The sequence below is a fragment of the Salvelinus fontinalis genome, chromosome 12 (assembly GCF_029448725.1).
Source record: "Salvelinus fontinalis isolate EN_2023a chromosome 12, ASM2944872v1, whole genome shotgun sequence".
Classification (NCBI taxonomy): Eukaryota; Metazoa; Chordata; class Actinopteri; order Salmoniformes; family Salmonidae; genus Salvelinus; species Salvelinus fontinalis.
The window spans coordinates 37,238,685-37,265,230 of NC_074676.1; the positions used below are offsets into that span (position 1 = coordinate 37,238,685).

The following is a 26,546-nucleotide window of genomic DNA, read 5'->3' on the forward strand; positions in this document are numbered from 1 at the left end:
TGGAGCTCTATAGGAGAAAGCCCTGCCTCCAGCTGTTCACAGATACATTTTTATTTTGCATGTGAAATTATCTATTTTGTAAATGAGTGGGCCATTCAATTCATGTAGAAATTCCTCTACAGTATCAACGTGTTTTCTGGGAAAGTCGGCATCCTGTACTTGTTGTGCATCGTGCTGCTGTTACATGTTGCATTGTCGCTTTAAATTATCTCCGGTTTTAATCCCAGCAGTTGAAGAAGATAGCTGCACATAATTACGTCACGGCAACGCTGCTTTTTCTACAATAAACTCGAATTTTAAATTAAAGTGGCATTCGGAGCGGGTGGTGAACACCCGCTAGTCGCGCCGGTAAAAACGTTTACTATACTTGTATTATTATAACCGGATAGGTTTCAAGTGACTGCCATATGGAATTATGTTCTTCATTGATTCCCATTAAAACAGCGCGCATTTTTCTGTCACTTGTCAAGAGGCAGAGAGCGCAGACACAGCCAGGACACGACGTTGATCACCAGCAGTGGGACGGCACAGGAAACCGAACATTGAGGATATATACTCTAGATTTTTGTCGGCGTTAATTAAAAAACAGTATTAGAAAGGTTTCAATTCCACTGGTTTGGTGTCTGGTATGACTAGGTTATTCTAATTGATGAAATGACGGCGAGATGTTATATAAAGCGAGTAACGGAGATGAGATTATACAGAATATAACGTTAGGTTCACTAGAATCACATGTGATACTTCGACTGTACCGATCTTTATGGCACATTAGGTAGCCAGATAATACTTGCTGGATTTTTTTCTTGTAATTTAAAGGTGATTTGACAGCTATATCTAATCTCAGAAAGATTCAGCTAGCTAGTTTGGTAGCTGTTGTAAATGCTGGTCTATCCAGTAGTGTGCATTTAATTTAGCTAACCGTAGACGGCTGACAAACTAGCTAAAATGATGAGGTAGTAGGCGTAGAATAATCCCCACCATTCTGAACAATGTTTACTGGATCATAGAATATATGTAATATTACAATATAGATAGCTAATTACGTTGGCTATTAAATAAAACGACCCGGCTATTACCCTTGGTTTTTGTGGGCCTATATTCCAATCTGACATTAATTGTTACCTATGCGAAATGGGCCCACATTTTAAATTAGAAAACAAAGAATTAGGCAGGCTACTTGAGAGGTTAAACTGATTACAGTTTTTCCGCGTTTTTAGGATAGCTGCTGGCTAGCTAGTTTGGAAGTGTAGGAGCTTGCCGCTCTGTGTTCCTAAACCAGGGTCAGTTTTCTAAATCGACGTTTTCAGTGCCGCCACAATGGACAGTCATACCGGGGACGACATGAGTGTCGGGGAGGTGGAACCCATGCCTGGCTATGCGGATCTCATAACGAGAGCATCAACAGTGATGCCCAGTGCCTTGAGAGGCTGTAGCACTTGCGGTCTAGAGCTCTCCAAAAGGACGCTCCTGGATAACGCTTATATTACCTGGACCGAAATCGGCCTTTTCTTCATCTGCGCTGTTATGTGGACGCAGATACGACGGAGACTAACAGAATGTCTGTTCCAGGTACATACAGAAGCATTCTCAACCGTCCACTCATTTTTGAATACTATACATCCACATATACACATTTCCCCACAAATGCATACATTCCTTCTTCAAGCACCATGAGCCATATTCCCTAACTATAAGGGCCTTCTTTCAGAGTGCAGCCTTCATGGCTCACTATAAGGGTGTTGTTAATGTCCCATGTTTCATGTACCTTGCAGTATTAGTGGAATAAGAATACTTTGATTTCAATAATGATTAATCACATTTGACTTGTGAAGCCCACCACAGGATATGAAACACTGGTCCCTTTCTCTGGTATAATAACATTAATTATTCTCTTGCTGAATTCAACAATTGTTACTGGGACTTGTCCTCTTGACAAGTTCATCATGATGCCCATTAAATTGAAGCATATTAGGAAGACCTTCATTCTGAGGAAGGCTATGCGTAAGGCCTATATACTACGTTCAGATACCTTGAGTCTCTGTGTGTGTCATGTGGCCAAGATGAAGATCAGATACCAGGTTTAAGGTAACTGATTCAGTCAGATTACAAAAACCCTTTACCCCAGCTAACGAGGCTGCTATAGAATAACAACTCCCAGGTTACAAAGACCAGAGCAGAGATGGAGAAAGCAAGCTTTGCAGAGGGGATTAAGGACCCATACACGGAAACCACAGACCTCCCTCATCACTGGGGATTGACTTAAGACAGTAGACTGATTAGGAAATCAATTCATGTGAGATCTAGTCTACTACAATATTGTCTCACAAACTGCTGTCACAGCACTAACACACGCGGGCTGTTTCTTAATTCCATTATTTTACTTTGAGATTTGTGTGTATTGTTGTGAATTGTTAGATATTACTGCACAGTTGGAGCTCGGAACACAATCATTTCGCTACACCCGTAATAACATCTGCTATCTACACTACCGGTCAAAAGTTTTAGAACACCTACTCATTCAAGGGTTTTTCTTATTTTTTTTTTACAATTTTCTACATTGTAGAATAATAGTGAAATAACACATCTGAAATCATGTAGTAACCAAAAAAGTGTTAAACAAATCAAAATATATGTTATATTTGAGATTCTTCAAATAGCCACCCTTTGCCTTGATGACAGCTTTGCACACTCTTGGCATTCTCTCAATCAGCTTCACCTGGAATGCTTTTCCAACAGTCTTGAAGGAGTTCCCACATATGCTGAGCACTTGTTGGCTGCTTTTCCTTCACTCTGCGGTCCGACTCATCCCAAACCATCTCAATTTGGTTGAGGTTGGGGGATTGTGGAGGCCAGGTCATCTGATGCAGCACTCCATCACTCTCCTTCTTGGTAAAATATCCCTTACACAGCCTGGAGGTGTGTTGGGTCATTGTCCTGTTGAAAAACAAATGATAGTTCCACTAAGCCCAAACCAGATAGGATGGCGTATCGCTGCAGAATGCTGTGTTGGCCATGCTAGTTAAGTGTGCCTTGAATTATAAATAAATCACTGACAGTGTCACCAGCAAAGCACCCCTACACCATGCTTTACAGTGGGAAATATACATGCAGAGATCATCCGTTCACGCACACTGCGTCTCACAAAGACACGGCGGTAGGAACTAAAAATCTAATAGGAACTAAAAACCATAATAACATGGTCTAGAATGGTCCACCACCCTAAGGACATCTAGCCAACTTGACACAACTGTGGGAAGCATTGGAGTCAACATTGGCCAGCATTCCTGTGGAACTTTTTCGAAATTTTGTAGAGTCCATGCACCGTTAAATCGAGGATGTTCTTAAGGGAAAAGGGGTGCAACTCAATATTAGGAAGGTGTTCCTAATTTTCTGTATACTCATTGTAGACGGATTGTCTGACAAGGTCACGAAAATGATGCACGCGTATCGATGTGGCCAGAAGCTGTGCGTTGTTGCCGTGTGTTGCGTCATTGTAAATAAGAATTCGTTCATAATTGGCTTGCCTGGATAAATAAAGGTAAAGAACAAATTGTGATTTTGAACATGCAGATAGCTAGCAACAATGACAAAAATCTGCCATGTTGGGAATCGGAAGGGGCTCGTTTCAGCTAGTTTAATCTTGTTCTTGATGCAATGTCTTGATTTTAGGTGTTTTGACTGATTTCATGACAATGCTAATTTGGCAAAAAAAATTGCTATCTAGCTAACCAACAACTGTAAAGATGTATTTGAGAGACAAGTGCTTATTGTGCAAATGTATTTATGTTTTCAATAAACATTTGGAGACAAAATATAGTTACATCGTGTCAACAATATAAGCCAAACGCATCTGTTTTGCCCCATAGTTGCACACGTACAGGTTTTGTTGGCACAGATGTGGTCAGAGAATACAGGGAATGGGCTGTTTTTCCTCTTAGTCACCATTACTATGGACGAGAAATGGCTTGAGGATTGAAAGTTAAAATGATTCCCACCCATGAGTCACTAAACTATTACAAATTGATGCAATGCTATGGGAGTATTTCTCCAATTCCGTGTTTTGTGTGTATTGCGTAAAATGCACCATACAATGATCGAGAAGTGGGTTCAGTGTCAGGTAAACCATGTTAATGAAAATGAGCATCCGGTGATGCATTGAGGTTAACCTGCCGCCTTAGCTAGCTTTCATCTGAGAGGAATGGGTCACTGTGGACTTCAATATATCAGAACAACTACAGCCTCTTGTAGAATTAAGGTACGCCATAAATAAAACACAAGGCATATGATTAAAGCTCCTGGGTGCTCCTGCTCCACTACTCCTTAAATATTTGAAGCTGTCAGCAAACAATGCCCACAACCTCTGTCTCTGTGGCAGCATGGGCTTATAAAGGAGCATCTGAGCTGGAAATGGAGAAGAGAGAGAGATGGTGTTACAGCGATAGGACCCACAGTGAACCTACTGACTGACTGACTGACTCTCATGCAGTTACAGTAGTCTCTCTGTACCCCTACAAACCCCCCGACCACGCAGGAAAAACTCTTGGCACTAGTGAGCTATAATTAGAACACATACCTCTATCCCTGAAAATCTGATATTGAGTCTGACATTGTGGCTCATGTCTTCACATAAGATGGCCTTTGACTTTACTGTCAAAAACTTCTTTTAAGGACTTTCTATTTAGAGGATAGATACGCACATTGGTTGGGTGTCTCATATTGGTTGGGTGTCTCATATTATTATTGTTTATTATAGTGAACTGAGTTAGATCGGAAGCTTGTGTGGTAGAGCTTTGTAAACAAAAAGGGAGTAATGAAGTGATCTACGGGACTTTAATGAGGACCGGCCAACATTTTGATAGAGGATGCAGTGGTGCGTATTTAAACTGGGCGCTATTTTACATTTTTTAATTTGATTTATTTTACCTTTGTTTAACCAGGTAGGCAAGTTGAGAACAAGTTCTCATTTACAACTGTGACCTGGCCAAGATAAAGCAAAGCAGTTCGACACATACAACAACACAGAGTTACACATGGAGTAAAACAAACATACAGTCAATAATACAGTACAAAAACAAGTCGATAACAAACAAGTCGACAATGTGAGCAAATGTGGTTGAGATCAGGGAGGTAAAGGCAAAAAAAAGCCCACGGTGGCGAAGTAAATACAATATAGCAATTAAAAACACTGGAATTGTAGATTTGCAGTAGGTGAATGTGCAAAGTAGAAATACTGGGGTGCAATGTGAGCAAATGTGGTTAAGATAAGGGCGGTAAAGGCAAAAAAAAGCCCACGGTGGCGAAGTAAATACAATATAGCAATTAAAAACACTGGAATTGTAGATTTGCAGTAGGTGAATGTGCAAAGTAGAAATACTGGGGTGCAAGGGAGCAAAATAAATAAATACAGTAGGGGATGAGGTAATTGTTTGGGCTATTTATCGATGGGCTATGTACAGGTGCAGTGATCTGTGAGCTGCTTTGACAACTGGTGCTTAAAGCTGGTGAGGGAGATAAGAGTTTCCAGTTTCAGAGATTTTTGTAGTTCGTTCCAGTCATTGGCAGCAGAGAACTGGAAGGAGAGGCGGCCAAAGGAGGAATTGGCCACGGGGGTGACCAGTGAAATACACCTGCTGGAGCGCGTGCTACGGGTGGGTGCTACTATGGTGACCAGCGAGCTGAGATAAGGCGGGACTTTACCTAGCAGGGTCTTGTAGATGACCTGGAACCAGTGGGTTTGGCGACGAGTATGAAGCGAGGGCCAGCCAACGGGATCATACAGATCGCAGTGGTGGGTAGTATATGGGGCTTTGGTGACAAAACGGATGGCACTGTGATAGACTACATCCAATTTGTTGAGTAGGGTGTTGGAGGCTATTTTGTAAATGACATCGCTGAAGTCGAGGATCGGTAGGATGGTCAGTTTTACGAGGGTATGTTTGGCAGCATGAATGAAGAATGCTTTGTTGCGAAATAGGAAGCCAATTCTAGATTTAACTTTGGATTGGAGATGTTTGATGTGAGTCTGGAAGGAGAGTTTACAGTCTAAGCAGACACCTAGGTATTTGTAGTTGTCCACATATTCTAAGTCAGAACTGTCCAGAGTAGTGATGCTGGACGGGCGGGCAGGTGTAGGCAGCGATCGGTTGAAGAGCATGCATTTAGTTTTACTTGTATTTAAGAGCAGTTGGAGGCTACGGAAGGAGAGTTGTATGGCATTGAAGCTCGTCTGGAGGGTAGTTAACACAGTGTCCAAAGAAGGGCCAGAAGAATACAGAATGGTGTCGTCTGCGTAGAGGTGGATCAGAGACTCACCAGCAGCAAGAGCGACATCATTGATGTATACAGAAAAGAGAGTTTCTTATCGATGGAGGTTAAGATATCGTTTAGGACCTTGAGCGTGGCTGAGGTGCACCCATGACCAGCTCTGAAACCAGATTGCATAGTGGAGAGCGTACGGTGGGATTCGAAATGGTCGGTGATCTGTTTGTTAACTTGGCTTTCGAAGACCTTAGAAAGGCAGGGTAGGATAGATATAGGTCTGTAGCAGTTTGGGTCAAGAGTGTCCCCCCTTTGAAGAGCGGGATGACTGCAGCTGCTTTCCAATCTTTGGGAATCTCAGATGACACGAAAGAGAGGTTGAACAGGCTCGTAATAGGGGTTGCAACAATTTCGGCAGATAATTTTTAGAAGGAAAGGGTCCAGATATTCTAGCCCGGCTGATTTGAAGGGGTCCAGTTTTTGCAGCTCTTTCAGAGCATCAGCTGACTGGATTTGGGAGAAGGAGAAATGGGGAAGGCTTGGGCGAGTTGCTGTGGGGGGTGCAGTGCTGTTGACCGGGGTAGGGGTAGCCAGGTGGAAAGCATGGCCAGCCGTAGAAAAATGCTTATTGAAATTCTCAATTATAGTGGATTTATCGGTGGTGACAGAGTTTCCTATCCTCAGTGCAATGGGCAGCTTGGAGAAGGTGTTCTTATTCTCCATGGACTTTACAGTGTCCCAGAACTTTTTTGAGTTTGTGTTGCAGGAAGCAAATTTCTGCTTGAAAAAGCTAGCCTCGGCTTTTCTAAGTGCCTGTGTATATTTGTTCCTAACTTCCCTGAAAAGTTTCATATCTCAGGGGCTGTTCGATGCTAATGCAGGATGCCACAGGATGTTTTTGTGCTGGTTAAGGGCAGACAGGTCTGGAGAGAACCAAGGGTTATATCTGTTCCTGGTTCTAAATTTTTTGAATGGGGCATGCTTATTTAAGATGGTGAGGAAGGCATTTTTAAAGAATAACCAGGCATCCTCTACTGACGGGATGAGGTCAATATCCTTCCAAGTGTTTCAGGGAGCGTTTGACAGTGATGAGTGTAGGTCGTTTGACCACTGACCCATTACGGATACAGGCAATGAGGCAGTGATCGCTGAGATCTTGGTTGAAAACAGCGGAGGTGTATTTAGAGGGCAAGTTGATTAGGATGATATCTATGAGGGTGCCCGTGTTTACGGCTTTGGGGTTGTACCTGGTAGGTTCATTGATCATTTGTGTGAGATTGAGGGCAACAAGCTTAGATTGTAGGATGGCCGGGGTGTTAAGCATGTCCCAGTTTAGGTCACCTAGCAGCACGATCTCTGAAGATAGATGAGGGGCTCACATATGGTTCACATATGGTGTCCAGAGCACAGCTGGGGGCAGAGGGTGGTCTATGGCAAGCGGCAACGGTGAGAGACTTGTTTTTAGAGAGGTGGATTTTTAAAAGTAGAAGTTTAAATTGTTTCGGTACAGACCTGGATAGTAGGACAGAACTCTGCAGGTTATCTCTGCAGTAGATTGCAACACCGCCCCCTTTGGCCGTTCTATCTTGTCTGAAAATGTTGTAGTTAGGGATGGAGATTTCAGAGTTTTTGGTGGTCTTCCTAAACCAGGATTCAGACACGGCTAGGACATCCGGGTTGGCAGAGTGTGCTAAAGCAGTGAATACAACAAACTTAGGGAGGAGGCTTCTAATGTTAACATGCATGAAACCAGAAGTCAACAAAAGAGAGCGCCTGGGGAATAGGAGTGGAGCTAGGAACTGCAGGGCCTGGATTAACCTATACATCGCCAGAGGAACAGAGGAGGAGTAGTATAAGTCATCTAGGACGTCCGGAACAGAGAGTAAAAGGAGCAGGTTTCTGGGGGCGATAAAATAGATTCAAGGTATAATGTACAGACAAAGGTATGGTAGGATGTGAATACAGTGGAGGTAAACCTAGGCATTGAGTGATGATGAGAGACAGCATCCACAGTTTTAAGAGTAGTGGCTGCTGCATTCCCATAAACTGTGTCACCAAAGTCAAGAACTGGCAGGAAAGTTGACTGTACTATCTGCTTCCTGCTGTTTAGGGAGAGGCATCTATTTCAATAAAAGAAGCCTACTTTAAATCTCAGCTTCTTCACTACAGTAGCTCATACATATGTTTTTTAAACGTCAAATTATTGTCAATCTAAAAGCCTAGATATTTATAGGCAGGAACCTGCTAGATGAAATAACCATCCAATGCATAAATGTTTAATCCATCTGAAATATTTATACGAGAATTAAAAAACTGCATACATTTAGTTTTTCCCGCATGAAGTTCCAATTTTTTATCAACAAGGACTTTCTGCAAGGTGACAAAATCAGATTGCAGCTCTAACTTAGCCTGTTCAGCCGTAGGGGCAATAGTGTACATAACAGTGTCATCTGCATACAAATACATGTTACAGGTTTTTGCAGATAGACCAATATTATTCACACTGAGTATACAAACATTAGGAACACCTGCTCTTTCCATGACAGACTGACAAGGTGAATCCGGGTGAAAGCTATGATCCCTTATTGATGTCACTTGTTAAATCCATCCACAATCAGTGAAGACAGGGTCCGGGTTAGGTAAAGAAGGATTTTTAAGCCTTGAGACAATTGAGACATTGATTGTGTGTGTGCAATTCAGAGGGTGAATGGGCAAGACAAAATATGTAAGTGCCTTTGAACGGGGTATTACAATACCAATTGCAACATTGTTGGGTTTTTCATGCTCAACATTTTCCCATATGTATCAAGAATGGTCTACCACCCAAAGGACATCAAGCCAACTATGGAAGGCATTGGAGTCAACATGGGCCAGCATGGGGGGAGGGGGGTTAAATAGTGGACAGGTCCCAAAATCAATCCCTGCGAGACACCTTTAGTAATAAATATTGAGGTAACTTGACCTGACTCAATCAGTAAGCACACATCGTGTCCCATCTGACAGATAGTTCCCAAACCACTTGTAGGCTAACGGTTGGCCATGCTGTGTTTTGGTTACACAACAGAAAGGAACCAGCCTGTGCATGGTACTAAGGTTCTGTCATGTCTCACTGAACACGACGCATCTTCGGCAGCTGGTACTGGCACTGACCGACCCGCACCGCGTCCCTGTGTGTGTGTGTGTGTGTGTGTGTGTGTGTGTGGGGGGGGGGGGGTACTGTCACGGATCCCTCCGATACTGTTGCTCATTCCGTGAACCAGTTCCGGAGGTCTACGTCACCGGCCTCTAGGCATCACTGAACTGTTTCATTACGCACACCTGGTTCCCATTTCCCCTGATTAGTAATTGTTTAATTCTGCCCTCTGTTCACCATTGTCTTGGTCAGTTATTGTTCCCTTGTCCGTTGGTCTTGTGAGTACCTGTGCTTTGTTGTTTCGGCTTTGGTGCTGCGTGTATTGTGCACTTGTGATTACGGGTCTCGTCCCGGGTATTGTTGTGTACTTGTTATTATGGGTCTCATCCCTTGTATTTATTAGAGGTTTTACCTCGCTCTTTTGTGTGGGTTAAATCCCCTTGTGTTTTTGTATACGTGTTTGTTTTGGGCTTCGTCCACGTGCCTTTCATGGCATGTTGTATTTTTGGGTGTAGTATTAAAACCCCCTATTATGTATACCTGTCTATAATAATTTATACAACGTGACAGTATGAGTGTGTTACTGTGTGTGTGCGTGACTTTCACGTTCACTTCCTGCTGCTGTGCGGTGCCTCAGTTGCCACTCAGGAGGAGAAGACTTGGGCTGCAACTGGGGACAAGGCTCAGCCATGCTGGCTCAGCACACCAAGCTCCTATTATCGCGGTCAATAGGGCCCTGATACATGGCCTGCCTGCTTCTCAACAGCCACAGCGCCTCAGGGCCCAGCCAAATGCGCCAGACCAAAGTGAAATGCACTCAGCAGCAGTTTATAACCCCTATTATGAATTCCTCACTCCCTTCCCTCCCACTGCCACACACAGCTAATACATGTAGGTGAAGCATTAACCTGGTTTGAGGGCTTATCAGCGTCAGGCTGTCTCAAAATCACTTGAGAAGGTGCCCTCAACCGCAGGTCTAGAATCAGATTACCCTACCCCATGATCCTAATCTTAAGGTGCTGTCACGCCCTGACCGTAGATATCTTGTTATTCTCTATGTTTGGTTGGTCAGGGTGTGACTCGGGTGGGAAACTCTATGTTCTTTATTTCTATGTTTTGGCCGGGTATGGTTCTCAATCAGGGACAGCTGTCTATTGTTGTCTCTGATTGGGAATCATACTTCGGCAGCCTGTTTTGCCACCTTAGTTTTTTGGGATGTTGTTTTTTTCTTAGCTCTGTGAAGCCTACAGAACGTGACGTTCGTTATTCTTTTGTTGTTTTGTTTGGTGTTCTGAGTAAATAAAGTATCATGAACATGTACCACGATGCACCTTGGTCCACTTCTTCCGACGAGCATGACAGAACTACACACCACAAACGGACCAAAAAGCGTGGTAAGGAGGAATGGACATGGGAGGACATCCTGAATGGGAAAGGATCCTGGACGTGGGAGGAGATCCTGGCGGGAAAGTATCGCCTGCCCTGGGAGCAGGTGGAAGCAGCGAGGAAAGCGGAGGCAGCGAGTAAAAGGGCCCAGAATTACACAGGGTCACGGCTGGCACGAAAGACCGGGAGGCCACTCCCCAATTTTTTTTGGGGGGGGGGGCACACGAGGAGATTGGCTGAGTCAGGTTGGAGACCTGAGCCAACTCCTCGTGCTTACTGTAGGGAGCGTGGTACTGGTCAGAAGCCGTGTTATGCGGTGGAGCGCACGGTGTCCCCAGTGCGCGTTCACAACCCGGTGCGCTACATTCCAGCTGTCCGCATCGGCCGGGCTAGAGTAGGCATCTAGCCAGGACGGATGGTGCCGGCTCAGCGCATCTGGCCGCCAGTGCGTCTCTACGGCCCAGGATATCCTGCGCCGGCTCTACCCACTGTGTCTCCGGTTCGTCTGCACAATCCATGGCACGAAGCCTCCGCCGACGGTCCCCGGTCCGGAGCCTCCTCCGACGGTCCCCGGTCCGGAGCCCCCGGCGATGGTCTCCGGTCCCCTGTCCGGAGCCTCTGGCGACGGTCCCCAATCCGGGGCTTGCAACGAGGGTCCCCAGTCCGGGGCCTGCAGCAAGGGTCCCCAGTCCGGGGCCTGCAACGATAGTCTCCAGTCCGGGGCCTGCTACGAGGGTCCCCAGTCCGGGGTCGGCGACGAGGGTCCCCGCACCAGAGGCGCCACCAAAGTGGGGGGAGCCAGAGGTGGAGCGGGGTCTGCGTCCCACACCGGAGCTGCCACCAGGATAGATGCCCACCCGGACCCTCCCCTATAGTGTCAGGTTTGCGGCCGGAGTCCGCACCTTGGGGGGGAGGGGGGGGGGGGGGGGGGGTACTGTCACGCCCTGACCGCAGAGATCTTGTTATTCTCTATGTTTGATGGTCAGTGTGTGACTCGGGTGGGAAACTCTATGTTCTGTATTTCTATGTTTTGGCCGGGTATGGTTCTCAATCAGGGACAGCTGTCTATCGTTGTCTCCGATTGGGAATCATACTTCGGCAGCCTGTTTTTCCACCTTAGTTTTGTGGGATGTTGTTTTTTTGTTAGCTCTGTGAAGCCTACAGAACCTTGGTCCACTTCTTCCGACGAGCGTTACAGGTGCAGCTAATTTTGAAGCACATGTTGTGCCCTATAAACTAATATGTAACACTGTAAAGACATTAGGTCTCTACATCGTGCCTCATCCCGATGATGACAAAGATGATTCTGGCCTAGTGGGAGTGAGATTTTTGGAGAATGTATCCTTGACTTGCAGATCCATGTATGGTGTCAGGTTGGTGGAGATGAGGTTGGGGACTGTTGAGTCTGTGAAAGTAACTCAAAGTGAACTTGTGGTTATTTTTTGCATTTCTTCCATCCACAGGGACAAGAACTGTGACTTAATTTGCTCTCTGGGGCAGGGTGCCGCTGAAAGGACTGATAACTGGGTTGGCTTTGACTGTTGAGGAGGGTCAACTGAAATTGATTATTCCCGTTGTCTGTGACGCCCACCGTTTGGTGCGATGCAGACCCAGTGAAGACCTGGTGAAACAGAAAACACTGTCTGTCCTGTTGAATTTTGATGCAGAGTCTTTACCCGACAAAGTTCAAATTAGGATATGTCAGTTATCCCGTGAGAGCTTTTGTCCCGAACCCATTAGGTGCCAAGCTTATGGTCATGTTGCAGCAGTGTGCATGAGGGATATTCCGAGATGTGAGAAGTATGCAGGAGGGCATGAGACAAAGGAATGTGTAGTATTGGTGGAAAAAGTTGTGTGTGTTTACTGTAGGGGTAGCTATGGTGCTGGAGATCAGAAGTGTCCGGTGAGAGGAAGACAGGTTGAGGTTGCCAGGATCAGAGTAGTACAGGTATGCTGAGGCAGTGAAGAGAGTAGTAGAGGAAGGTCCAAGGTGAGGGATGCTAAGAGGATCCCTGTGAGTAGGCTGAGAGCAATAGAGAGTGATAGGAATAACGTGCTTCAGTGAGGTTGGTTTCTTAGCGTTCATGGCCATGGTTATCAACTATACCGCAGACATGGAACGTAAATTACTGAAAACAGATGTTGTGGCAGCTGCAGAGAAGTACTTGGGTGTAACAGATTTTACTGCAGAAGTGTTACAAGGTATTGAACGATAGCGCCCCGTCCTCCCAGGCTGCCGACCTGGTTTAGGGTCAGATAGGACCAAGTAGTGTAAAGGTGGTGAGGTGTAGGGTTAGTTGGTAAGGCAATTTTATTTCCTTTTTTCCCCTTCCTTTTTATGTTACAAAGAATAGGGAGGCCGTGACCAGCCTCACACTTTAGTACAGTAGGTGGTGGTGTATGCACCTTTCAGTTGGTTGTTGTCCGGCAAAGCAAGTTTGAAGAAGAAGAAGCTATCCCTTTTCTTTCTGTGCCACCAAATGTTTGCATATATTGGTATAGTTAGCTAGCTAGCCAAGATCGTTTGACTTGTTTGTGCTAGAAGCAAGCCGTTTTTGCTGTATAGTCATGCACCCATGATGCTATTGAATCGGCACTCTTGTTTTCTCCAGGGCACTCGGAAACAATGGTACAGCGAAGCCTTATCGTTACATGAATTATTATCTGGGAGATGTTTTTTCCTAGTCGCACAGTGCTCCCAAATAGTCTCACAGAAAAATGTTTTGTCGCATATGCAACCAAATTGGTTGCACTTTAGATCCCTGTTAACAGGTAAATGTAGGAGTGAGCTGTATTAGTATAGTATAACTAACTTTGTCTAAATTCAAAGTCCCAACAGCCCTAAATTTAAGAGATGATCCTTACATGTTCTCATATAAAGCTTAATTAAGTGTTGATATATAACTGGCTTCAACCAAATAGCATATGAAGAAGCAGCTCCAAAACCTCTTTAGACAACACTCAAATCATTACCAAAGCAGACAGGCAGTCCTTTATAATGATTCACTAACCAAATCCCATAAATCACTTGTGTTTGCATCATGTCTTTCCCCTGGCAAGCGGGAATGCACAGCCTTGACCACAACAGCGTTTTCTCCCTCTCTCTTCTCTTCTCATGGCAACCACTTGGTACGTAGACAAAAACACATTGTGGCTGTTCAACTGGGCAGAGCTCTGTAACCCCAACAACAAAGCTACTCTATGACAATACGATTGAGAGGGCAAAGGAAATGTGAGCTCATTGTCTCCTCAGGACACTGTAGCTCTGCAAAGGCCAGAGTCTGAAAGAGTCGTGGTGGGAGTGAACCTTCATTAGTAGTAGGCAAGAAACACATGGCTAAGCGCTTTAATCACCACTTCATTAAGTCAGGATTCCTATTTGACTCAGCCATGCCTCCTTGCCCATCCAACATTTCCTCATCTCCCACCCCTTCTAATGCAACTAGCCCCAATGTTCCCAGTGCTTGGAAGGCAGCAACAGTTTGTCCTTTATTTAAAGGGGGAGATCAAGCTGATCCTAACTGTTATAGGCCTATTTCTATTTTGCCCTGTTTATCAAAAGTGTTGGAAAAACTTGTCAATAATCAACTGACTGGCTTTCTTGATGCCTATAGTATTCTCTCTGGTATGCAATCTGGTTTCCGCTCAGGTTACGGATGTGTCACTGCAACCTTAAAGGTCCTCAATGATGTCACCATTGCCCTTGATTCTAAGCAATGTTGTGCTGCTATTTTGTTTGACTTGGCCAAAACGTTTGATACGGTAGACCATTCCATTCTAAGGGGTATTGGTGTCTCTGAGGGGTCTTTGGCCTGGTTTGCTAACTACCTCTATCAAAGAGTGCAGTGTATAAAGTCAGAACATCTGCTGTCTCAGCCACTGCCTATCACCAAGGGAGTACTCCAAGGCTCAATCCTAGGCCCCACGCTCTTCTCAATTTACATCAACAACATAGCTCAGGCAGTAGGAAGCTCTCAAATCCATGTATATGCAGATGATACAGTCTTATACTCAGCTGGCCCCTCCCCGGATTTTGTGTTAAACGCTATACAACAAAGCTTTCTTAGTGTCCAACAAGCTTTCTCTACCCTGAACACCTCCAAAACAAAGGTTATGTGGTTTGGTAAGAAGAATGCCCCTCTTCCGACAGGTGTGATTACTACCTCTGAGGGTTTAGAGCTTGAGGTAGTCAACTCATACAAGTACTTGGGAGTATGGCTAGACGTTACACTGTCCTTCTCTCAGCACATATCAAATCTGCAGGCTAAAGTTAAATCTAGACTTGGTTTCCTCTATCGTAATCGCTTCTCTTTCACCCCAGCTGCCAAACTAACCCTGATTCAGATGACCATCCTACCCATGCTAGATTACGGAGAAGTAATTTATAGATTGGCAGGTTAGGGTGCTCACGAGCGGCTAGGTGTTCTTTACCATTTGGCCACAGATTTGTCAGCAATGCTCCTTATAGGACACATCACTGCACTCTATACTTCTCTGTAAACTGGTCATCTCTGTATACCCGTCGGAAAACCCTCTGAGGTCTCAGTCCCCCCTTTCTGAGATATCTACTGCATCCTTCACATACAACACCCATTCTGCCAGTCACATTTTGTTAAAGGTCCCCAAAGCACACACATCCTTGGGTCACTCGTCTTTTCAGTTCACTGTAGCTAGCGGGTGGAACGAGCTGCAACACACACTCAAACTGGACAGTTTTTTCTCAATCTCTTCATTCAAAGACTCAATCATCGACATTCTTACTGACAGGTGTGGCTGCTTTGCGTGATGTATTGTTGTCTCTACCTTCTTTCACTTTGTTCTGTTGTCTGTGCCCAATAATGTTTGTACCATGTTTTGTGCTGCTACCATGTTGTTGTCATGTTGTGTTGCTACTGTACCATGCTGTGTTGTCATGTGTTGCTGCCATGCTATGTTGTTGTCTTAGGTCTCTCTTTATGTAGTGTTGTGTTGTCTCTCTTGTCGTGATGTGTGTTTTGTCCTATATTTTTATTTAATTTATTTTTATTTTTAATCCCAGCCCCCGTCCCCGCTGGATGCCTTTTGCCTCTTGGTAGGCCGTCATTGTAAATAAGAATTTGTTCTTAACTGACTTGCCTGTTAAATAAAGGTTAAATAAAATAAAATGAAGAATATATATCAAGCCTGTTGACAAGGAGTTCCCCACTTTCCATGGTTTTCAAAGGTAGGACCGTAGTTGAATACATTTCAGTGTTTTTATAACAGGATTTAGGCCTACATGGAAGTCTCTCGTCAGGCAGTTGAAGGGCTGGTTTAGAATCATAGGAAAATAGAATCATAGAATCATAGGAAAATAGCAAATGTTTCTGTAATTGCCATCCAGTGTTGTTGTTTGTCTCCTCCTCCATCTCTCGCTCCGCTGTCAGACCAGCCTCAGCCAGAATCTGTCGGTTAGCATAGCAACAGGCTAGTTAGCCCTACATGAGCTACACATCTGACAGCTATTAGAGTCTCTGTTTTACAACGACAGCCTAGGTATTACTCTGTTAGCACAAACACAAGGGCAGCTGAGCAGACGCTACCAGGTTTGTTTGAGCTGAACCCACTGCCCCCCACCCCCAGTGTCATGTGGTCTAAGCGTCGCTAATAGAATCAACACTAATCAGCTAGCCTCTCCTTTAGATCCTACTACATGACCGCCTGGCTCGGCCCGGCAGGCAGCAACATTGTTATCACAGTGACCTCATAAACCACAGGCTCCTGACTTTATGTACAACCGCTCTTAGTGTTGCAAATTTCTTGCCTGTTGAATTATGGATAACGCCCATATGCCTACATACACACCGGGAGAACAGAACAGCTTGTGAAAAATACATACAAAATATCAGTATTTTCCTGCTAGCACTGACTACTTTATTGAGGGAAAATGTACTTACTACGACTGTGACATCAAGACCAGGATTCTCCTGCAGTATGGGAACACCCGAGGAACCATTTTTGGTTCTAGATAGCACCTTCTTTTCTAAGAGTGCATTGTTCCTCAATTATTCACTTAACATTTACATTTTAGTCATTTAGCAGACACTTTTATCCAGAGCGACTTACAACTAGTGCATTCATCGTGACTTTGGGACAATGAGGTTCTATCTGCAAAGCATAGTTCTGAGATATTGAGCATGAAAGTTTTCACACCCCAGATCTCAGAACTGTTTTGTTGTGAATTCTTCTTTCATAACCAATTAGGTCCTTACCTTAAAATGTACCTAAAATGGAAAGTATCAAAATCATTATTCCCGCACCACACACTTGACTACTGTAACACTGTTTCCCCTGTCATAAACTCTCACATTGACTACTGCAACACTGTTTCCCCTGCCATAAACCCTCACATTGACTACTGCAACACCGTTTCCCCTGCCACAAACCCTCACATTGACTACTGCAACACTGTTTCCCCTGCCATAAACCCTCACATTGACTACTGCAACACTGTTTCCCCTGCCATAAACTCTCACATTGACTACTGCAACACTGTTTCCCCTGCCACAAACCCTCACATTGACTACTGCAACACCGTTTCCCCTGCCACAAACCCTCACATTGACTACTGCAACACTGTTTCCCCTGCCATAAACCCTCACATTGACTACTGCAACACCGTTTCCCCTGCCACAAACCCTCACATTGACTACTGCAACACTGTTTCCCCTGCCATAAACCCTCACATTGACTACTGCAACACCGTTTCCCCTGCCACAAACCCTCACATTGACTACTGCAACACTGTTTCCCCTGCCATAAACCCTCACATTGACTACTGCAACACTGTTTCCCCTGCCACAAACCCTCACATTGACTACTGCAACACTGTTTCCCCTGCCACAAACCCTCACATTGACTACTGCAACACCGTTTCCCCTGCCATAAACCCTCACATTGACTACTGCAACACTGTTTCCCCTGCCATAAACCCTCACATTGACTACTGCAACACTGTTTCCCCTGCCATAAACTCTCACATTGACTACTGCAACACTGTTTCCCCTGCCATAAACTCTCACATTGACTACTGCAACACTGTTTCCCCTGCCATAAACCCTCACATTGACTACTGCAACACTGTTTCCCCTGCCATAAACCCTCACATTGACTACTGCAACACTGTTTCCCCTGCCATAAACCCTCACATTGACTACTGCAACACTGTTTCCCCTGCCATAAACCCTCACATTGACTACTGCAACACTGTTTCCCCTGCCACAAACCCTCACATTGACTACTGCAACACTGTTTCCCCTGCCACAAACCCTCACATTGACTACTGCAACACTGTTTCCCCTGCCATAAACCCTCACATTGACTACTGTAACACTGTTTCCCCTGCCATAAACTCTCACATTGACTACTGCAACACCGTTTCCCCTGCCACAAACCCTCACATTGACTACTGCAACACTGTTTCCCCTGCCACAAACCCTCACATTGACTACTGTAACACTGTTTCCCCTGCCACAAACCCTCACATTGACTACTGCAACACTGTTTCCCCTGCCATAAACCCTCACATTGACTACTGCAACACCGTTTCCCCTGCCATAAACCCTCACATTGACTACTGCAACACCGTTTCCCCTGCCATAAACCCTCACATTGACTACTGCAACACCGTTTCCCCTGCCATAAACCCTTTACATTGACTACTGCAACACTGTTTCCCCTGCCATAAACTCTCACATTGACTACTGCAACACCGTTTCCCCTGCCATAAACTCTCACATTGACTACTGCAACACCGTTTCCCCTGCCATAAACCCTCACATTGACTACTGCAACACCGTTTCCCCTGCCATAAACCCTCACATTGACTACTGCAACACTGTTTCCCCTGCCATAAACTCTCACATTGACTACTGCAACACCGTTTCCCCTGCCATAAACCCTCACATTGACTACTGCAACACTGTTTCCCCTGCCATAAACTCTCACATTGACTACTGCAACACCGTTTCCCCTGCCATAAACTCTCACATTGACTACTGTAACACTGTTTCCCCTGCCATAAACTCTCACATTGACTACTGTAACACTGTTTCCCCTGCCATAAACCCTCACATTGACTACTGCAACACTGTTTCCCCTGCCATAAACTCTCACATTGGTGCCACAAAAGAGAGATGATGATGCGCAGGTTCACTGAAAAAACGTGCTGTTTCTGGATATTGTTTAGCGATTGTCAAGGATGCACAGAAATTCCAAAATATGTGAGTTTTTAGTTCAAGATTATTTGTTTGCAATATGTGATCTATAGGCTGAAAGCTTCATAAGTTGTTTATTCAATATTGGGGTTTGAATAGTGTGAGAAGACAGCATATTTGATGAGAATCATGGGCAGTTGCCTACATTGGGTGTACAATTTTCAATTACAGCATTATTTAATCTGCAGTTATAATTCTGCTATTTATTCTGTTACCAATAATATTTGCATGTTAATATTATCTACTGATTACAATTATTATGTCTCATATTTTAACTAAATGCAATCTATAAGCTTCCAAAATGTAAGTAGGTATATTTAGCTATAATGTTCTGACGGAAGGGCTTGTCCTGCACTTTGTAAAAACCCAGAGTGAATTGAGTGAATGTTAGAAAGAGATCTTGGTTCCTTTCTAAACCTAACAATGTGAATGCAAAGAGGACTCAGAACACAAAATGTGAACTGAAGTGAACTGGAAAAAGAGTTGAGTCCTCATTCAAAGGCAAGGGCAGTGTGAATACAAAGATAACTGAGTTATTTAGCTTTTTTTTACCCAAGAGTTCACTTTAAAGAGGACTGAGATCGGTTCTTTTTAAGAGGAATATGTGTGAAAACACCCTAAGAGTGTGTCCTCTGTATTGTGACATGCAGGCAAATATGTCACGTAATAGGCATGTCATGTTCTAATATGATGTGTGTTGTTGCGTGCGCGAGTGTGTGTGAGATGTGTGTCTCTTTCTCCTCGTCATGATATTTCCTGCTGTGTTGGCCCGTCTGATCTGGTCGACTCTGGTTCCTCTGTACTGAGACAAATTCAGGATCACAGGCCAGATGCAGAATGCCTTTCATTCATCAAATCATAAACACCAGATTAGCCTTAAAACACTACATTTCTCAGGGTGCTTTGCAGTTGTTAGGCAGAGGGGTCGCAGTGAAATGACCTGAGAAGTGTGAGATGACAAAATTATGGAAGGGCGGGAGCTTTGTGGTGGGATGGAGATGGTGTGGTACAATGCCTTGCAAAAGTATTCATCCCCTGTCACGCCCTGACCTTAGAGAGCCTTTTTATGTTTGATAGAACTGTCTGATAGAACTCAGTGAGCTCAATTTGATGGGCTTATGTCTGTTAAATTGTCTGTCCTTAATGGTGTGCCCCAAGGCTCTGTACTTGGTCCTCTCTTATTCACTATTTATGTAAATGATTTAGACAAAAATGTCCAAAATGCACAACTTCATTTTTATGCTGATGATACTGTTATTTACTGTTGTGCCTCGTCTCTTACAAAAGCTTTCCAGAATTTGCAAACTGCTTTTTATACTGTTCAACATACCTTGTGTCAATTGAAGCTTATCCTCAATACTGACAAAACTAAACTAATGGTGTTTTCTAATGCAAGAAATAGACCTCTGAACCTTTCACCTATTACTACCTGTCAGGGCAAGGTGATTGAGGTTGTAACCTCATATAAATTTCTTGGAATTCTAATTGATGACGGCCTCTCTTTTAAATTGCATATTCAACAACTTACAACAAAAATTGAAGCTGAAATTGGGATTTTATTTTAGGAATAAGGCCTGTTTTTCTTTTGAAGCCAGAAGGAGGCTAGTATCAGCTACATTTATGCCTTTACTAGACTATGGGGATATTTTATATATGAATGCTTCTGCTCAGTGTTTGAGATCAATTGACACTCTTTACCATGGAGCATTGAGATTTATTTTAAACTGCAAAACCCTTATGCACCACTGCACTTTGTATACCAGGGTTGGCTGGCCTTCTCTAGTCACTCGTAGGCTCAGTCACTGGTATACTTTTATTTACAAAGCCATTTTGGGTTTACTACCTTTTTATTGGGCATTTTTATTGTTCAGAAATGTGGTGGGTACTCTCTTCGTTCGCTGGACTTTATCCTGCTAACTGTTCCAAATGTCCGAACTGAATTTGCTAAAAGGGCTTTTATGTACTCTGCGCCATCGTCTTGGAACACCTTACAAAATAATTTTAAACTGGAAGAACTTGTCCCGATTGGTGTTTTTAAATCATGGATGAAGGATTTTGAGGCTGATTCCCTGACCTGTCAATGTTTTTAATTTGCTGTTTTTGCTTTTGTTATACTCTTGTGAATTCAATGGTTTTTACTAGATTACTTATAGTTTTTCATGTTGTCTGTCTGTAATTTTTGTAATGACTTGGTGCTGCCTATCTTTGCCAGGACGCTCTTGAAAAATAGATTTTAAATCTCAATGAACCCTTCCTGGTTAAATAAAGGTTAAATAAAATATGTCTCTATTTGGTTTGGTCAGGGTGTGATTTGGTGTGGGCATTCTATGTTTTGTTTTCTATGTTTCTTTATTTCTATGTTTTGGCCGGGTATGGTTCTCAATCAGGGACAGCTGTCTATCGTTGTCTCTGATTGGGAACCATACTTAGGTATCCCTTTTTCCCTCATTTCAGTGTGGGTAGTTGACTTTTGTTTGTGGCACTTAGCCCTGTAAGCTTCACGGTTGTTTTCTTCGCTTGTTGTTTTGTTGGCGTCATTTTCTCTAAATAAAAGGAATATGTACGCTCACCACGCTGCACTTTGGTCCACTTCCTTTGACAGCCGTGACAGAACTACCCACCACCAAGGGACCAAGCAGCGTACGCCAACCTGGAGGACGAGCTGGACCGGGGAGGAGAGAATGGCAGGGGACAAGACCCGGTCACGGAAGCCCGAGAGGCAGCTCTAAAAATATGTTGGGGGGGGAGGGGGGGGCACACGGGGAGATTGGCGGAGTCGGAGTTTAGACCTGAGCCAACTCCCCGTGCTTACCGTGGGGAGCATGTGACTGGTCAGGCACCGTGTTATGGGGTGATGCGCACGGTGTCTCGAGTGAGCATTCACAGGCCGGTGTGCTCTGTGCCAGCGTCCCGCATTTGCCTGGTGGAAGTGGGCATCCAGCCAGAACGTGTTGTGCCAGCTCTGCGCTCGAGACCTCCAGTGCGCCTCCACGGCCCAGTGTATCCGGTGCCAGCGCCAAGAACCAAGCCTCTAGTATGTCTCCCCAGCCTGGTGAGTCCTGTGAGCGCTGCCAGAACTAGGCCTCCTGTATGTCTCCCCAGCCTGGTGAGCCCTGTGGCAGCTCCACGTACCAGACTGCCCATAAGTCTCCTCACTCCAGTGATGATCCATGGCAAGAAGCCTCCAGTGATGATCCATGGCACGAAGCCTCCAGTGATGATCCATGGCAAGAAGCCTCCAGTGATGATCCATGACAAGAAGCCTCCAGTGATGATCCATGGTAAGAAGCCTCCAGTGATGATCCATGGCAAGAAGCCTCCAGTGATGATTCATGGCAAGAAGCTTCCAGTGATGAACCATGGCAAGAAGCCTCCAGTGATGATCCATGGCACGAAGCCTCCAGTAATGATCCATGGCACGAAGCCTCCAGTGAGGAGTCATGGCACGAAGCCTCCCACGACGGCCTTCAGCGACGGCCTCCAGTCCGGAGCCTCCAGCGAAGTTCTCCAGTCCGGAACCTCCAGCGACGGCCTCCAGTCCGGAGCCTTCAGCGACGGCCTCCAGCCCGGAGCCTCCAGCGACGGTCTCCAGTCCGGAGCCTCCAGCGACGGTTCCCTATCCGGGGCCCGCAACGAGGGTCCCCAGACCGGGGCCCGCAACGAGGGTCCCCAGACCGGGGCCCGCAACGAGGGTGCCCAGTCCGGGGCCCGCAACGAGGGTCCCCAGTCCGGGGTCGGCGACGAGAGTCCCCGCACCAGAGGTGCCACCAAAGTGGGGTGAGCCAGAGGTGGAGCGGGGTCTGCGTCCCGCACCTGAGCCGCCACCGCGGATAGATGCCCACCCAGACCCTCCCCTATAGGTTAAGGTTTTGTGGCCATAGTCCGCACCTTGGGGGGGGGGCGCTGCACTTTGGTCCACTTCCTTTGGCGGCCGTGACATCCCCTTGGTGTTTTTATATATTTTTTGCATTAAAACCTGTCATTTAAATGTATTTTTATTTGGATTTAATGTAAAGCAACACTTGAGTGGTTTAAAGGGAAACATTTAAATGTCTTGGAATTGCCTAGTCAAAGCCCAGACGTCAATCCAATTGAGAATCTGTGATATGATTGCTGTACACCAGCAGAACCCATCCAACTTGAAGGAGCTGGAGCAGTTTTGCCTTGAAGAATGGGCAAAAATCCCAGTGGCTAGATGTGCCAAGCTTATAGAGACATACCCCAAGAGACTTGCAGCTGTAATTGCTGCAAAAGGTGGCTCTATAAAGTATTGACTTTGGGGGTCCTAGGGGATGGGTTAAGGAGTAGGGGGTCTTAGGGGAGGGGTTAAGGAGTAGGGGGTCTTAGGGGAGGGGTTAAGGACTAGGGGGTCCTAGGGTAGGGGTTGAGGAGTAGGGTGTCTTAGGGGAGGAGTTGAGGAGTAGGGGATCCTAAGGAAGGGGTTGAGGAGTAGAAGGTCCTAGGGGAGGGGTTAAGGAGTAGGGGTTCTTAGGGGAGGGGTTAAGGAGTAGGGGGTCCTAGGGGAGGGGTTGAGGATTATGGAATCTTAGGGGAGGGGTTATGGTGTAGGGGGTCCTAGGGAAAGGGTTAAGGAGTAGGGGGTCCTAGGGGAGGGGTTAAGGAGTAGGGGGGTCCTAGGGGAGGGGTTAAGAAGTAGGGGGTCCTAGGGGAGGGGTTAAGGAGTAGGGGGTTCTAGAGGAGGGGTTAAGGAGTAGGGGATCCTAGGGGATGGGTTAAGGAGTAGGTTGTCCTAGGGGAGGGGTTAAGGAGTAGGGGGTCCTAGGGGAGGGGTTGATGCTTACGGAATCTTCGGGGAGGGGTTATGGTGTAGGGCGTCCTAGAGGAGGGGTTAAGGAGTAGAGGGCACTGGGGGAGAGGTTGAGGAGTACGGAATCTTAGGGGAGGAGTTATGGTGTAGGGGGTCCTAAGGGAGGGGTGAAGGGGGGGTCTTAGGGGCTTGGGGATACGACTGGAGGAGCTCTGGTTCCTTCTGTCCCCGTCTGGGGTGCAAGCTGTGCCCACCGCTGACAGCTGTACCTCCCCTCCCAGCCCCACAAAGAGGGAGGAGAGAGAGAAATAGATGGAAAGGAGGGGAGGAGGGGAGAAAAAGAGGGAGGAGGTGGAGAGGGAAAGAAGGGGAGCCTTATTAAATAGACCCCTACATCAGCACCCTGACTCACTGGCTCTGTTCATGCCCCGTTATATAACACTTCACTGTGGCACTTTCTCATTCATTCACTCCCTTTCCTCCCTCGATTTTAAGCGAGGCAGAGGGGTGAAATACAGAGATGGTGAGAAAGTGACAGTGAAAGAGCGAGCCGTGGGGTGCAGTTGGTGGAGGGAGGGGAAGCGAGGAAAGGAGTGGGACACTTTTTCGTCATGAAAGATGACTCTCTCTTCGTCTCTCAACTCTCTCTCTCACAGACAACCTGGATGGTAAATTACTGAGGTTGGTAGCGGAATACATTGTGACTTCTGTTTTCCACATCTTCAATTTAAGCCTAGAAGACAGTGTGTGCCCTCAGACATGGAGGGAGGCAAAGGTCATTTCGCTACCCAAGAATAGCACCATTAAATGGTTTAAACAGCCAACCGATCAGCCTGTTACAAGTGCTTAGCAAGCTTTTGGAAAAAAGTTTGTTTGATCAAATTTTACAGAATACAAATGAACAACAGACTTTCAGCATGCTAATAGGGAAGGGCACTCAACATGCTCTGCACTGACACAAATGACTGATGATTGGCTGAAAGAAATTGATAGTAAGAAGATTGTGGGAGCTGTTCTGTTAGACTTCAGTGCATCTTTTGATGTAATTGATCATAACCTATTGCTGAAAAAATATAGGCGTTATGGATTTGCATCCTCTGCCTTATTATGGATTGAGAGTTACCTATCTAATAGAACACAGAGGGTTTTAGTTAATGGAAGCCTCATGCAAATTCAATTGAGTGTGGTGTACCACATGGCAGCCAGCTAGGGCCATTATTGTTTTCTGTTTTTTCAAATGACCTTCCACTGACCTTGAATAAAGCCTGTGTGTCTATGTATGCTAACGACTCAACAGTATACACGCCGGCTGCAATGTCAAAATATACGAGACATTTAACATAGAGCTCCAGTCAGCTTCAGAATGGGTAACTAAATATCTAAAAACCGAAAGCATCATTTTTGGGACACATCAATCGCTCAACGCTAAACTTCGTTTAGATTTATTATTGAATAATGTGGCTATTGTGCAAGTTTAGGAGACTAAACTGCTGGGTGTAACCCTAGATAGCAAGCTGTCATGGTCAAAGCATACTGTATAGACTCAATGGTTGCTAAAATGGGAAGAGGTCTATCCATGACAGGGCGTTGCTCTGCCTTCTTCACATCTTACAAAGGGGCTTGTGAATAGACACAGCCATTTTATATATCTTGTATTGTAATTTGCACTGTACTATGTATTATACCTAGATATTGTGTGGATGTACTGATATGTAGGCTATATGTGACCTTTTAAATGTATGTATTTCAATCCTTGACTAATAATGTTCTGTACTATGTATTATGTCATTTCATGTGGACCCCAGGAAGAGTAGCTGATGCTTTTGCAGCGGCTAATGTGGATCCTAATACACACCAAAAATACGAAATACCTCTCTCTTTCACCATTTCTCTCTTTTCTTTGTGGCCCTGTGAGAAATGGAGCAGAAGAGAGAGCCACTGAATGCCAGTTTAGCCGTGAGGTCAGGGCAGAGGAACGAGTGCCTGAAGAGAAATCACTTGTTCGGCAGCATCAGCTGAAAGGCCAGAGGAAACCATTATTTTAGAGTCCAGTTCGGAAATTACTGAAGTGTGGGCTGATATGAAAGGACAACCAGGACTGATGGGTTTATGGGAGAGATACTGTCCTCGCCAAATATGTCTGCTATGCAGAGCATGACTTATGTATTACATGGGCATTACAACTCATATGTTGTCAGATCTATACATGCCTTTATTGTATGGTGGGGGGGGGGGGCATTGCGCTGACAGCTGGCTTCTATAAATAAACGTTGTAGGCAGGGGGGTCCGAGAGGAAGGACATGGAGGTCTGAGGCATGCAGTGGATATCCTATCTGAGGCGTGTTCGGTGTGGGCCGGCCGGTCGCAATGAGAGGTACAGCTCCTCTGTCATGAGGAAAGATAAGGAGTCAGGGTTTGGTTTCTCATCTGGCACGCCAGCCGATGGATCGTCTGAGCCCAGCAGCTAGTGCTCCTCTGGCCTTGTGGAGGGCCTGGTTTATCACTAGTTACCACAGTGACAAAGTCATAAGGCCCACATTCTCGACCAGTCAGATGAGGGAGTGTGATAACACGTATGCCAGCTTGCAGTTCGTGTGAAACGACCAATCAGACGAGGGAGTGTGATGACACGTATGCCCACCGGCATGCAGGGGAAGACGAGAGACATGCATATATTTTATCTAGTGATCTGTCAATGATTTGGTTATTTATTAGCTGTAATAAAACCAAACGTTCTACATGCAAAGTGGAAATTTTATGCCTTATT

The 26,546-nt window shown here is 45.3% G+C and overlaps 1 protein-coding gene across 2 annotated transcripts in view; it reads left to right on the forward strand.

Moving 5' to 3' along the window:
• LOC129867310 (ceramide synthase 1-like) overlaps nucleotides 1-26,546 on the forward strand; it is a 72,118-nt gene that overhangs the window by 260 nt on the left and 45,312 nt on the right. The window contains exon 1 of one of the 2 annotated variants that reach the window (XM_055940631.1): nucleotides 172-1,569. The exons of the other annotated variant lie outside the window; for it this stretch is intronic. Within the exon in view, the coding sequence (XP_055796606.1) occupies nucleotides 1,318-1,569 (252 nt within the window). The 5' untranslated portion in view covers nucleotides 172-1,317. Of the gene's footprint in view, nucleotides 1-171; nucleotides 1,570-26,546 lie in introns of those variants that run through there. 2 annotated transcript variants of the gene reach the window in all.